Raw genomic sequence first — 12,957 nt, 5'->3', positions numbered from 1 at the left:
TGTTATACATAAGTGACTTATTTGGTGTCTTATATATAACACATCTTTTTACTAATGTGTGTTTTTTAACTTTTTGTATTGTGAGAATAAAGTTTTTTGTATGCAAGGAAAAGGTGTGTGCGTGTCTGTGTGTGTGTGCGTGCGTGCGTGCGTGCGTGCGTGCGTGCGTGCGTGTGTGTGTTGTACGTTCCTTAGTGCAAAAAACAATATATTTAGGATTAAGTTATTTAATAAGATAGACACATGTAAGTCCATCACCGATGTCATGATAGCCTGAAGAAGGTGTTGGGCGCCCCCTAGAGGACAACTGCTATTCTCTATTGAGCATTGTAACTTCGTGTTCTGTATGATCAGACAATTCTAAAGCAAGCATGTAACACACAGGGCAGATTTATTTTACAGCATATAAAACCAGCTGTATTGTACTGTACATGTATATACATAGAGTAGTTCATGTATTCAATCTGTAAACGTTTTCTTTTCTCATTTCTTGTATAGGTAATGTGACAGTAAAAACTCCATATTGAGTTGTTAAGGATCGTACAGACATTCCATCATATTGTAAGCCATGCATCACCCCCCACCAGGTATGGAGAGTCTGTCCTCCCCCAGAAGTGCTGCTGGTGGTCATGACTGTGCTTAATTACTGTAAGCTATGGGACAGAGAGTGGGAAACGTAGCAGTTGCGTCAGATGGAGCCCACAGGCTATTGGGGGAAGCTCCTGCTCTCTTTTTTTAAGTAATTATAAAGTAGCCCAGCTCTGGGATTCTTCGAACAGCCCTCCAAGCAGCACAAGTCCTGTCAGAGGAGAGCAGAGAGCTGGGAGAGGATTGCTGCTGTCTCCACAGCTCACATCTAAGAGGTGACACAAGACACAACCTGGGCTGCTGCTCTCATCTCTGCTGCCACCAGACCTGATTCTGCCCCTCTCTACAGACTTTGCTGGTTATTGTGGATCGTTTGCAAAGCTGCCATGCAAGTAAGTATCATATCACAGTGCTGAGCCTGTCTTAGGGGAGTTTTACACTAATTCACTGGAAGAACTTATTGGTGTAGTAAGTGCTACATTGTGTAACTATTAGTGTGAGAAGTTCTATATTGTTCGATGTGTATATATATTATATATATATAGTATTATGATAAGAGTATTTAACATTATGTATATATTAGTGTGATAAGTGCTACATTATGTAATGTACATTATTAGTGTGCTAATTGCTATATTATGTGATTTATATATACATATATTATTAGTGGGATAAGTACTATATTATGTGATATATATTTGTACATATATGGTATTATTAGTGTGATAAATGCTACATTATGTGGTAGATTTACAATACTAATGCCTTAGCTCTGTGCTCATGCACTCTATAGAAGTTTGCAGAATTGGTTCTGTATTCCTGATTATCCACTTTTGTGTTGCAGTCAATGGGGCTGGTTACTAGATCCTGCTGTCTAGTCCTGGCTATAACCACATATCTCGCTGTGGCAATCCGAGCAGACTGTAGCAAGGACTGTGTGTCTTGTGCTTACCATATGGGACAGACAGCTGAAATCCACTCCTTGGTAAGTCTCTTCTACAGTATGCTATATACATGCAGACTATGCAACTTGTGCTCAGCTAAAGTCAGAGAGCGGTTCAGCACCTGGGACAGCAGAATTGCTCAATACCAAGTCAGAATCATGTAGATGAGGAAAGTTTCACTTCAACGTGGTGCATGTAATGTAGATATACATACATACTATATAGGACTACTGATGTACTTATCTATTCTCTCACCCCAGTCTGTATGGTCAGATGAACTCACAATCTGCTAATGTGAATTTATTGGGCTCAAAACCCAGTCAGCTATGGATGGAGGAGTCAGATTTGTTTATTCTCAATCCCAAAGTTTGTAGTAATTCAAAGAGTCTTACAGTCACTTCGATGAGTATGTTTTTTGTTTTTTTGTTGTTTTTTTTTTGGGGGGGTTGTTGCTTTATTGCTGTGAATCGCACATGATATAGATGAGATTGTACAGACACATAGTGTCATTAGAAGGAATGGATCAAATAGTGCAGAATTCCAATGCATGGGAAGTAGTAAGGGATAATTCCAATATGTGCAAATAAAAAATTAGATTAGACAGAAATGTATTTAACAAAATTCACTCTTTAGAGTAAAGGATGAAGAAGAATTGTAAATTAAAATAAACTACCTTACTGAAAAGTGTATCTGCTGCTGGACATCCAGTCTATAGACAGAGAGAGTGGTAGATAGATAGCTAGATAGATGATCTTGGTCCACATGCCATGGCCCATTTAGGTGTGCAGTATAATGTATATAATATAGCATTAGTAAAAATGTATTTCTAAAGATTAATTAAAAAACAAATTAAAAGTATGACTAAAGTAAATTCTATTCTTACTATAATCTTACTGTTCATGACCAGTCTGCACATTTATTCCCCGTGTTAGATGACTTGATAAATGGAGAAATGGACCATATTGAGAAGCTTTCTGTTACTATCAGATATAGCAGCAGTGGCAGAATTGAACCGTACTTGTCACTCACTACTTGAGATGAATCTACGGCTAATATAGAATGGACATATTTTTAGATAATTATTTTATCACCCTAGTTATAAAGGTAAGAAGAGTGGATGCAATAACCTGCACATGTAAGGTTGTTAGTTATTATTGTATTCTTGTACAGATGTAGGGGAGGTGAATTTGCAATTAAATTCTTCATTATTTGAGCACAGTGATAAGTCCACAAGTTGATGAAATAGATTTATACCGAAAAAGAAATGCAAAGTAAACCCTGAGATTACAATGACCATATGACAAAGTCAGCTTTGCTACACACACGGCTGTAGCACACTAGCAAACATACCAAGTAATATTGGGAAATGCTCTTTAGCCATTTAGTATAGAATGAATAGTATTTCAGGGTTTTGTTTGACTAGGAACCCTATTAATATCCATTCCCTTTCTCCACACCTTTCCTATCCCCTGGATGGGCTCTGGCCATATGTCTCTTCTCAGCCTTACTATGTAACCATGTTAAACGCTCCTGTCAGCGCTATCACTACTGCTGCGGGCAGGGTGCCCTACAGCAAGCGTTCTGTCTTCTGCATCTGATTACTTTTTGTGATGGGCACAGCTGCCCGGTAGCAATATTACTGTGTCGATCCTGATAACGGCGTCATTTTCTCACGTTAGACTTTGCTAAGTTAAAGCGATATGACAGAAATCCGGATCCCATAGAGCTGTTAGGAATCCTTTCTCATGCACTTAGAAATGGTGCATTCTTTTTATTTATTACATTTATTTTTTTATTATATAGCGCTATCTTATTCCGCATTACACACATTATCATCACTGTCCCTGATGGGGCTCACAATCTAAATTCCCTATCATTAGGTCTTTGGAGTGTGGGAGGAAACCGGAGAACCTGCAGGAAACCCAGGCAAACACGGGGAGAACATACAAACCCCTTGCAGATGTTGTCCTTGGTGGGATATTAACTCAGGACCCCAGGACCCCATCACTGCAAGGCAGAAGTGCTATCCACTGAGCCATGGTGCTGCATAGACAGTATATTTTACACAAATGGCAATTCCATTGTCATCATGAACATTAAGTATATAAGTCAAAGTGATCACCCTCATGACCCCCACAAAATAAAATACACACTCAGCTACATTTGTCTCTCACTCTAAAAAACATAATTATATATCACATTGTCTTATGCAAATATGACATTAGTGTCTATTATGAGTGAATTCCGATCAGCCTGCATTGTAATTTGCCATAATCATACATTAACCCCCATGAGATACCATTACTGATTGGATTAATGCCCCTTTGAATACTACAGCTCACATATGTTTGGCTTCCTGAGCATTTTATAGCTTGGATAGTTTCATTCCTGAAATGCAGTATGCATTTATTTTCTAAATTGTTGTTTTTTTTTGCAATACTTAGTATTATATTAACATTGTTAATAGACAAAAATAAACACAAAATACATATTGTGAATTATGTCGTCAAGTGTAAAAAGTGTGACGCAGTTCAGTCCTTAGTCTAGTAAATAATGTCATGGTAGAGATTGATATCTGCAATTAATTTATATCCTGGGCCCCTTCAGCCTATCAGAACACACTCCAGTAAGAGAAAAGTCAGCGCTCGGTCATTCTTGAGAAACTCAGTGTTTCTTGTAACTTTACTCCATACGTGCTAAAACCACTTAACACCGGTCATCACATCAACCATCCGACGCCCTCCGGAAGTAAACTTCGTTTTTCATGGCCAAGTACACAAATGCACTGTATTCTTCTTTCATCATAATAATATCTAAATTGTCTGTAATAAGTCAAGACAAATACATTAACATGACAAAACTTCCATTATAAAGGGACTCTACCATCAAGTATCTGACATATGAGATCTGAAATGTAACTCAGCTCTCTCCATCTTGTCTTCTGAAATGTTTTTATGCCGAAAGCTAAACTAACCCTTTAAGAGATCAGTTACTTATAAAATCACATACTAGTCAAATAACACTATGAATATTACTTTAAGCATTAAAAATGCCTAGATGCTATCACGCCGTATACATCTTAATGAGATATATGGCAACAGATGCTTCCATCATACTACAGTGTATCGGCAGAAAGTGTGGCATCATTATGTTACTTGATACAATAATAAGTCTAGAAAAAAGAGAGACATAAAGAGCGAGCGAGGAAGAGAAATCTCACTCCCGCTCTGCCATTGTGTTCCCAATACATACCAAGGTCATTTCATTCACCATTTATTGTATTACACTTTATTATTTCTTTGGTTCTGTGCTTTGAGCTCCGTATTAGAAGTAAAATACAAATTTGGGTCTTTTCCGTGCCCTGAGTAGCTAAGCTGCAAATGTATCCATAGAACAGATGTTTCATATCCCAGAGCAGTGAAAAATGACTCAGATATATTATTCATGAAAAGGAATGAAAAACTGCTACCATTAGACAAAGTAGTAAGAAGTTATAAGATTTTGTGATGGTCGAAGTGTCTGCAAGGGCATGTATAAAGGTTTTGTGTGTATGCAACCTAGTTCTGAAATATTTCCTAGAATCAGCGTCCTTACCATGGGTTCTTACTGTTTTTACAGCAGCGACTGAAAAAACGCTGAGGTGCAATACCAGCCAAAACCTATGGAAAAGAGGGGCACTGTGCCTATAAAAAGTATCTTATGTAACATAATTTATATAAAAATGGAGATTTATACCATTTTCACAGCAGGTTTACTTTTCATGGTAAGAGATGCCCTCTAATAGCAGTAGCAGGAAGGGAACTCTGATTTTTGCTAATTTACCCCGTGTGAAACAAAGCCATATCTACATCCCTGCCTTCAATTTTTTCCTCTATCCTTAAAAATAAAAAGATGGGTCCATGATGAAGAAACGTGTACAGATCATTATCACTGCAATTGTCAGCTAACATCTTCATATCAGAATGCTGCTAACGTCTTCATGTCAGAATTAGGGGCTGTAGATGTGAATCACTTAAACTCGATTATGGTTTTCCAATGTGTTCATAAAAAAATTTTGACTGTCCATAATTTTTTTCCATAAGCTGTCCAGAAAAAAAATAAAAATCAAATTGTAACTCTGCTTAGTCCTGATCTATGAATGTACCCAAGGAGGTTATCAAACCTCATCTCCTTTACAGCAGATAGGTAAAGGCTAAGAATTATGGTAACACATATCAGGATAGTAAAAAATGGATTCTTCTTGTATTGGTTGGCAGGAAAGTGGGAGAGAGCACAAGCTACTCTGCCTTAGCAGTTGTATTTAGATATTTGGCTAGGGTAGTGAATGAAAGCTAGACCTTGCCTATGTACATTGTATAGTTTTTTTATATTGCATGTTACTATATGGAGGCTGTATAAATTTACAGTGGCATCTGGGGCAGACCTAAAGTACACAGTGGTCCTATAGTTAGCCCCACATATATGAATATTTCTCGATTTAGGTGATAGGATTCTGACCAGGTTATGAGCCTATGTCTTTTCATGATTCTTCGATCACTCGATGAATGAGAAAAATGCTCATCCATTGGGTGAAATAATCTTTGGTGCAGGGCAAAAGATCATCGTTCTCTGCAGTGTATTATCATGTGAAAAAAGGACTGGCGCTACCAAGAAAAATAGCAGTATGCGCACTGAGCGATCTACTACATATCGTTCAGTGTGCATCATTTACTGAGTAAAGAGCCTATTAAAGACCGCCGATCTGTAAATGTTTACCGATCTGAGGTTGTATAGTGCCGCCTGTTGGTTCAAGTCAACAGACCATAAGGCACATTTAAACACATCCAAACTAAGAGTTAGTTATGCACTGAGCAAACTAAAGAATCATCGGGCCTCAAGTTGATGTATAGCAATTCACCATAACATTGAAACCACTGGGAGAATAATTGAACATGAATTAGTTAATATGATTATGTTATTATAATTATCTTGCTAAAATTGAACCTGCCAAGAGGTGAGATTTATTAGGCAGCAAGTCAACAATCAATTCTTAAAGTTAATGTGTTGGAAGCAGGAAAGGAAAAATGTACAAGTGTCATAATTTGAGCAGCTCTGACAAGGGCCTAATTGTTATGGATAGTCAACCGGGAAAAAGAATCTTCAAAACAGCAGGTATTGTGACATGTGTCCAGCATGCTGTGGTTAGTACCTACTACAAGTGGTCCATGAAAGGACAACAGGGTTGCCAGCATCAGGGTCATGGCACCCAATGCTCATTCATACCAGCCCATCTGGTCCGTTTACATGGAAGTTTAAACACTACTATAGCAAAAACTGCCGAAAAATTTTATGTTCTGACACCTTAAAGAGAAATGTGTCAGAACACAGAGTGCATTGCAGTTTGCTGTGCACAGGGCTGCATATCTACAAGACCTTCAAGGGTGCCCTTATGATGAGTATACGAGCATCAATGGTGCCCTTACGATGAGAAAATGAGCATCAATGGTGCACTTACGAAGAGTATACGAGCATCAATGATGCCCTTACTATGAGCAGATGAGCATCATTGATGCCCTTACTTTGAGCAATGAGCATCAATGGTGCCCTTACTTTGAGCAGATGAGCATCAATGGTGCCCTTACTTTGAGCAATGAGCATCAATGGTGCCCTTACTTTGAGCAGATGAGCATCAATGATGCCCTTACTTTGAGCAGATGAGAATCAATGTTGCCCTTACTTTGAGCAGATGAGCATCAATGGTGCCCTTACTTTGAGCTGATGAGCATCAATGGTGCTCTTACTTTGAGCAAATGAGCATCATTGCTGCCTTTACTTTGAGCAGATGAGCATCAATGGTGCCCTTTGAGCAGATGAGCATCAATGGTGCCTTTATGATGAGTATACATGCATCAATGGTGCCCTTACTTTGAGCAGATGAGCATCATTGGTGCCCTTATATTGAGTATACGAGCATCAATGGTGCCCTTATGATCAGTATATGAGCATCACTGGTGCCTTTACTTTGAGCAAATGAGCATCATCGGTGTCCTTACTTTGAGCAGATGAGCATCAATAGTGCCCTTACTTTGAGCAGATGAGCATCAATGGTGCCCTTACTTTGAGCAGATGAGCATCAATGGTGTCTTTATGATGAGTATACAAGCATCAATGGTGCCCTTACTTTGAGCAGATGAGCATCATTGGTGCCCTTATATTGAGTATACAAGCATCAATGGTGCCCTTATGATGAGTATATGAGCATCAATGGTGCCTTTATTTTGAGCAAATGAGCATCAATAGTGCCCTTACTTTGGGCAGAAAAGCATCAATGGTGCCCTTACTTTGAGCAGATGAGCATCATTGGTGCCCTTATATTGAGTATACGAGCATCAATGGTGCCCTTATAATGAGTATATGAGCATCAATGGTGCCTTTACTTTGAGCAAATGAGCATCAATAGTGCCCTTACTTTGGGCAGATGAGCATCAATGTGCCCTTACTTTGAGCAGATGAGCATCATTGGTGCCCTTACTTTGAGCAGATGAGCATCAATAGTGCCCTTACTTTGGGCAGATGAGCATCAATGGTGCCCTTATGATGAGTATATGTATGAGCATCAATGGTGCCCTTATTTTGAGCAAATGAGCATCATTGGTGCCCTTACTTTGAGCAGATGAGCATCAATAGTGACCTTACTTTGGGCAGATGAGCATCAATGGTGCCCTTACTTTGAGCAGATGAGCATCATTGGTGCCCTTATGATGAGTATATGAGCATCAATGGTGCCCTTACTTTGAGCAAATGAGCATCATTGGTGCCCTTACTTTGAGCAGATGAGCATCAATAGTGACCTTACTTTGGGCAGATGAGCATCAATGGTGCCCTTACTTTGAGCAGATGAGCATCATTGGTGCCCTTATGATGAGTATATGAGCATCAATGGTGCCCTTACTTTGAGCAAATGAGCATAAATGGTGCCCTTACTTTGAGCAGATGAGCATCATTGGTGCCCTTACTTTGAGCAGATGAGCATCAATGATGCTCTTACGATGAGCAGATGAGCATCAATGGTGCCCTTACTTTGAGCAGATGAGCATCAATGGTGCCCTTATGATGAGCAGATGAACATCAATGGTGCCCTTATGATGAGCAGATGAACATCAATGGTGCCCTTATGATCAGCAGATGAGAATTATCTGTACCAGGGAGTAATGGATGCATCAGATCATGGAGTCTGATGAATTTGTGCCTCTTTACATTAGATATTTACCGCCTACATAAATGTGATTTCATACTGACTATGCCACTCTGTGGTATTGGTATCAGTATATATTTAATGAAAGACGCCAGTAGCCTGTTAGCAGGATAATGCACACTGACACACTGCAGAAATGATTAAGAAATGGTTTAACAAGCATGGCAAAGGGTCAAAATGTTCTTGGCCTTCAAGCATCTTTGGGACGTGCTGGAAAAACAAATCCAAACCATGTAAGGCCACAAATCCCAATTTACATGACTTATAATGGTTTGATACCAGACATTAAACAACACCTTGCAGAGTCCATGCCAAGACTGTTTAGGTGACACGAAAGATGGACCTAGAGAATAGGTTGTAAGGCTATGGCTGACCAGTATGTAATATTACAAACACTTGCTTATTACTTCATCAAATTAACAATTGAATGAGACAAAGCAAGCCCAAGGTCGATATAAGGTACAGCTGGGGAAATTTTCTTCTAAATCTTGTCTTTCACATGGTATGATTAATATATACATATAGATGATAGTAATGCAATGCTGTGCCTAGTTCCAAATACATGTCAGTGTTTAAGACAAGGTTTAGCTGATAATTAGTGATGAGCGAGTATACTCGTTGCTCGGGATTTCCCGAGCACACTCAGGTGGTCTCCGAGTATTTGTGAGTGCTCGGAGATTAAGTCTTTATCGCAGCAGCTGCATGATTTACAGCTGGTAGACATCTTGAATACATGTGGGAATTCCCTAGCAACCAGGCAACCCCCACATGTGTTCAGCCTGTCTAGCAGCCATAAATCATGCAGCTGGGTCAACAAAAACTAAATCTCCGAGCACCAACAAATACTCGGAGACCACCCGAGTGTGCTCGGGAAAACCCGAGCAACGAGTATACTCGCTCATCACTACTTATAAATTTTAAAAAAATTTAGGTTCTTTGAAGTGCAAAAGACACTTTCTACTGATATTTACCCTTTCTAGCTTCTGTGTTTAATTTCTTGCCTTGTTAACTGTAAACTTTCTCAGGTGACCCATCCACTCTATGCACCCACTTGATACCCCAATAACGGAATAACTAAGACGCATGTTTTTGCACACCAGTCACAGCATGCCTACTAGGATGATTCCAAATGTGTAGGGAGTCTACATGCAGTTCTTTGTTTGACTGGTTATAATTTACAATAAATCAAAATCTAAATTACTGGTGCAAGTTACCCAAGGAACATTAAGTAGACTAATATTTTGTCCTTCATCATAGCAGCTCTTGGAGATTTGAAGGTTTGACATACTGATATTACTTCTCAATGGATAAAGGTTGAACAGCATATCTATTTCACGATGGGCTGAAGACTCAAGTTTGCATGCTGATATCTCTGAAATAACTCTTATTGACAACTTTTGAATTTGAAAATTATAGACCTATTGTTTCCCTTTTTCTTATTTCAGTGGTGATAATATATATATATATATATATATATATATATATATACGGTAATATGTATATATATTATTTTTATATATGCACAACAGTTACTTTTTAGTTTATTGTAAGCTTTTTTTGTAAAATATAACAGTCCTGTAGCTCAAAGTCTAAAATATAATTATCACTTCTTTTGAAAAAAAAACAGGGCAATTAGAGAACAGATCTCATTCCAGCTTATTCAGTTCTTCAAAAAGGTTTATGAAAAAGAATTGTTAGAATGCATTTTGGAGTGACATATGAGAGTGTTCTATAGGACATGTACTCAGAGTTCAACTTAATAAAACCTTCTTCAAATGAGGCAAAACAAAACATGTACCAGAAAAATAAATATTTCATTAACATTAGTGTGAGTATAGTATAGTTTTTGATACAATCAGAAAGTCATAACTCATCTCTCTCACATGACTGGGTGGAGTTGAAACTAATCTTCGCAAATCTGAAAAGTGAAATGACTTTTTTTTCGTTAAATAACTTTTTCCCTCTTTTCAGGCCTGCACATTGGAATGTGAGGGTAAGTTACCAACGGCCAAAGCATGGAATTCCTGCAAAGAGCTTCTGCAAACTGCCAAAGATAACTCTCAAGAGGCAGAGAAAGAGCAAGGCATCGATAGCCATTTACTTGCCAAAAAGTATGGAGGTTTTATGAAAAGATATGGCGGCTTCATGAAGAAGAAAATGGATGAGCTGTACCATGTTGAACCAGAAGAGGAATCCAATGGTGGAGAAATTCTTGCTAAGAAATATGGAGGGTTCATGAAGAAAGAGTACGATAGTGACACATCAGATCTCCTAAGGGAGCTTCTGGGCACTGGTGTGGATCCTGAGTCTGGTCTCTACCGTGACAACAACAGTGAGACACCAGGAGAAATCAACAAAAGATATGGGGGGTTCATGAGAGATTACCGAAGAAGTTCAGACATAGAAGATGAAGGAAGGGAACTACAGAAGCGATATGGAGGCTTTATGAGAAGAGTAGGCAGGCCAGAATGGTGGCAAGACTACCAGAAAAGATATGGAGGCTTCATGAGGCGCTTTGCAGATTCTCTTCTTCCTTCAGATGAAGATGGTGAAAGCTATTCCAAAGAGACCCCAGAAATGGATAAGAGATACGGCGGATTTATGAGATTTTAGCCCCTTTATCCAAATTATCAAAAAGACTGCCTCATTGACCATATTTTATTGTAATGTGTTGCCTGCACTGTACAGTTTTTTACTGTCTTAGTTAACAATGCAACTTGTAATCTGTTACACCAGGCTCTGTGTTCTTTATAACTCAACAACAGAATCAGTTTGTCACACTTTGGTTTATACTGTAGGTCTTATGCTGAAAATATTTTTGTTACTGTATTTTTTTCTTTTAAACAGAATACATCTACCAATGCTTATTGTATATAAATAAATTATTCATCATATCTGCACAGTTCATGGTTTGTCATTTTTCTATCTACAGGTTATGGATGATCACATGTTCCCTTCAATGGGAACCTTATCTTACAGGCACAGAAATGTAGGGAAGGCTTCTCTGTATGACTGTGCATAAAGAGATAACGGTCAGTCAATAAATAGGACTGTGCACTGGACTGCTAAATGAAGAAAGAGCATGATTTCACTGTAAATAAGTAATACAAGTTGTATTGAACTTTTTTCCACAAAACAAAATATCATATCGCCACATGTATGCAGTCCTTGACCAGCCGGTCGAGGGTGCATACTGCTGTGCGAGATGTGAGCACATTGTGCATTTGGAAACCCAGATACTGGATCTAAATGTGCAGCTGGCAACACTGAGATCCATAGACAATATGGAGAGGAGTCTTCTGCTCACAGAGCAGACGCTCAATGGGATAGATGAGGAGGGGGATGGTAGGATGGAGCTGCAGGACAGTGTGGCAGTTAGCTGGGTGACAGATAGAAGGCGGGGTAGAGGGAAGAGTGCCAGGGAGGCTAGTCCTGATCTGGCACACCCCAATAAGTTTGCTAAGTTGGCAGATGAGGGGGGTGCCAGTACAGGGGTAGCACTGCTGCAGCCAGGCATGTCCTCTGAAAGCCGGAGGAGTGACTGCTCCAGTAAGGAGGGAAATAGGAGAGCAGGGCAGGCCAGACAGGTGCTGGTAGTGGGGGACTCAATTATTAGGGGAACAGATAGGGCAATCTGTCACAAAGACAGGGATCGTCGGACGGTGTGCTGCCTACCTGGCGCTCGAGTCCGACACATCGCTGATCGGGTGGACAGATTACTGGGAGGGGCTGGTGAGGACCCAGCAGTCATGGTGCACATTGGCACAAATGACAAAGTTAGAGGTAGGTGGAAGGTCCTTAAAGATGATTTCAGGGAATTAGGCTGCAAGCTGAAAGCAAGGACCTCCAACGTGGCATTTTCCGAAATACTGCCTGTACCACGTGCCACGCCAGAGAGGCAACGGGAGATTAGGGAGGTTAATAAGTGGCTCAAGAATTGGTGTAGGAAGGAGGGGTTTGGGTTCCTGCAGAACTGGGCCGACTTCTCAGTTGGCTACAGGCTCTACGCTAGGGACGGGCTGCACCTCAATGGGGAAGGGGCAGCTGTGCTGGGGGAGAAAATGGTAAGAAGGTTGGAGGAGTGTTTAAACTAGGGATTGGGGGGGGGTATTCATTTTATAGGAGGGGAAGATAGTGCAGATAGAGACCTGGGCACAAATAAGGAAGTTGGGGGTGGCGGTGGCATGGGGG

General features: G+C 39.8%; 1 protein-coding gene across 1 annotated transcript; it reads left to right on the top strand.

The window, feature by feature from the left end:
• The first annotated feature begins 348 nt into the window (after positions 1-348).
• On the top strand, positions 349-11,666 carry PENK (proenkephalin). Its single transcript, XM_077270521.1, has 3 exons — positions 349-980; positions 1,433-1,573; positions 10,738-11,666. The coding sequence occupies exons 1-3, from the start codon at positions 975-977 to the stop codon at positions 11,377-11,379; spliced, it is 789 nt and encodes a 262-aa protein (XP_077126636.1). The 5' UTR covers positions 349-974; the 3' UTR covers positions 11,380-11,666.
• Positions 11,667-12,957: the final 1,291 nt, after the last annotated feature.

The sequence above is a fragment of the Ranitomeya variabilis genome, chromosome 6 (genome assembly GCF_051348905.1).
Source record: "Ranitomeya variabilis isolate aRanVar5 chromosome 6, aRanVar5.hap1, whole genome shotgun sequence".
Taxonomy (NCBI): domain Eukaryota; kingdom Metazoa; phylum Chordata; class Amphibia; order Anura; family Dendrobatidae; genus Ranitomeya; species Ranitomeya variabilis.
Note: the sequence above shows the minus strand (reverse complement) of the source record. Positions and strands in the feature narration are given on the sequence as shown.

What these genes read in the sequence shown, in the direction of transcription:
- PENK (XM_077270521.1), top strand. An exon ending in CAGCTGAAATCCACTCCTTG is followed by an intron (nt 1,574 to 10,737) that starts GTAAGTCTCTTC and finishes CCCTCTTTTCAG; the next exon opens with GCCTGCACATTGGAATGTGA.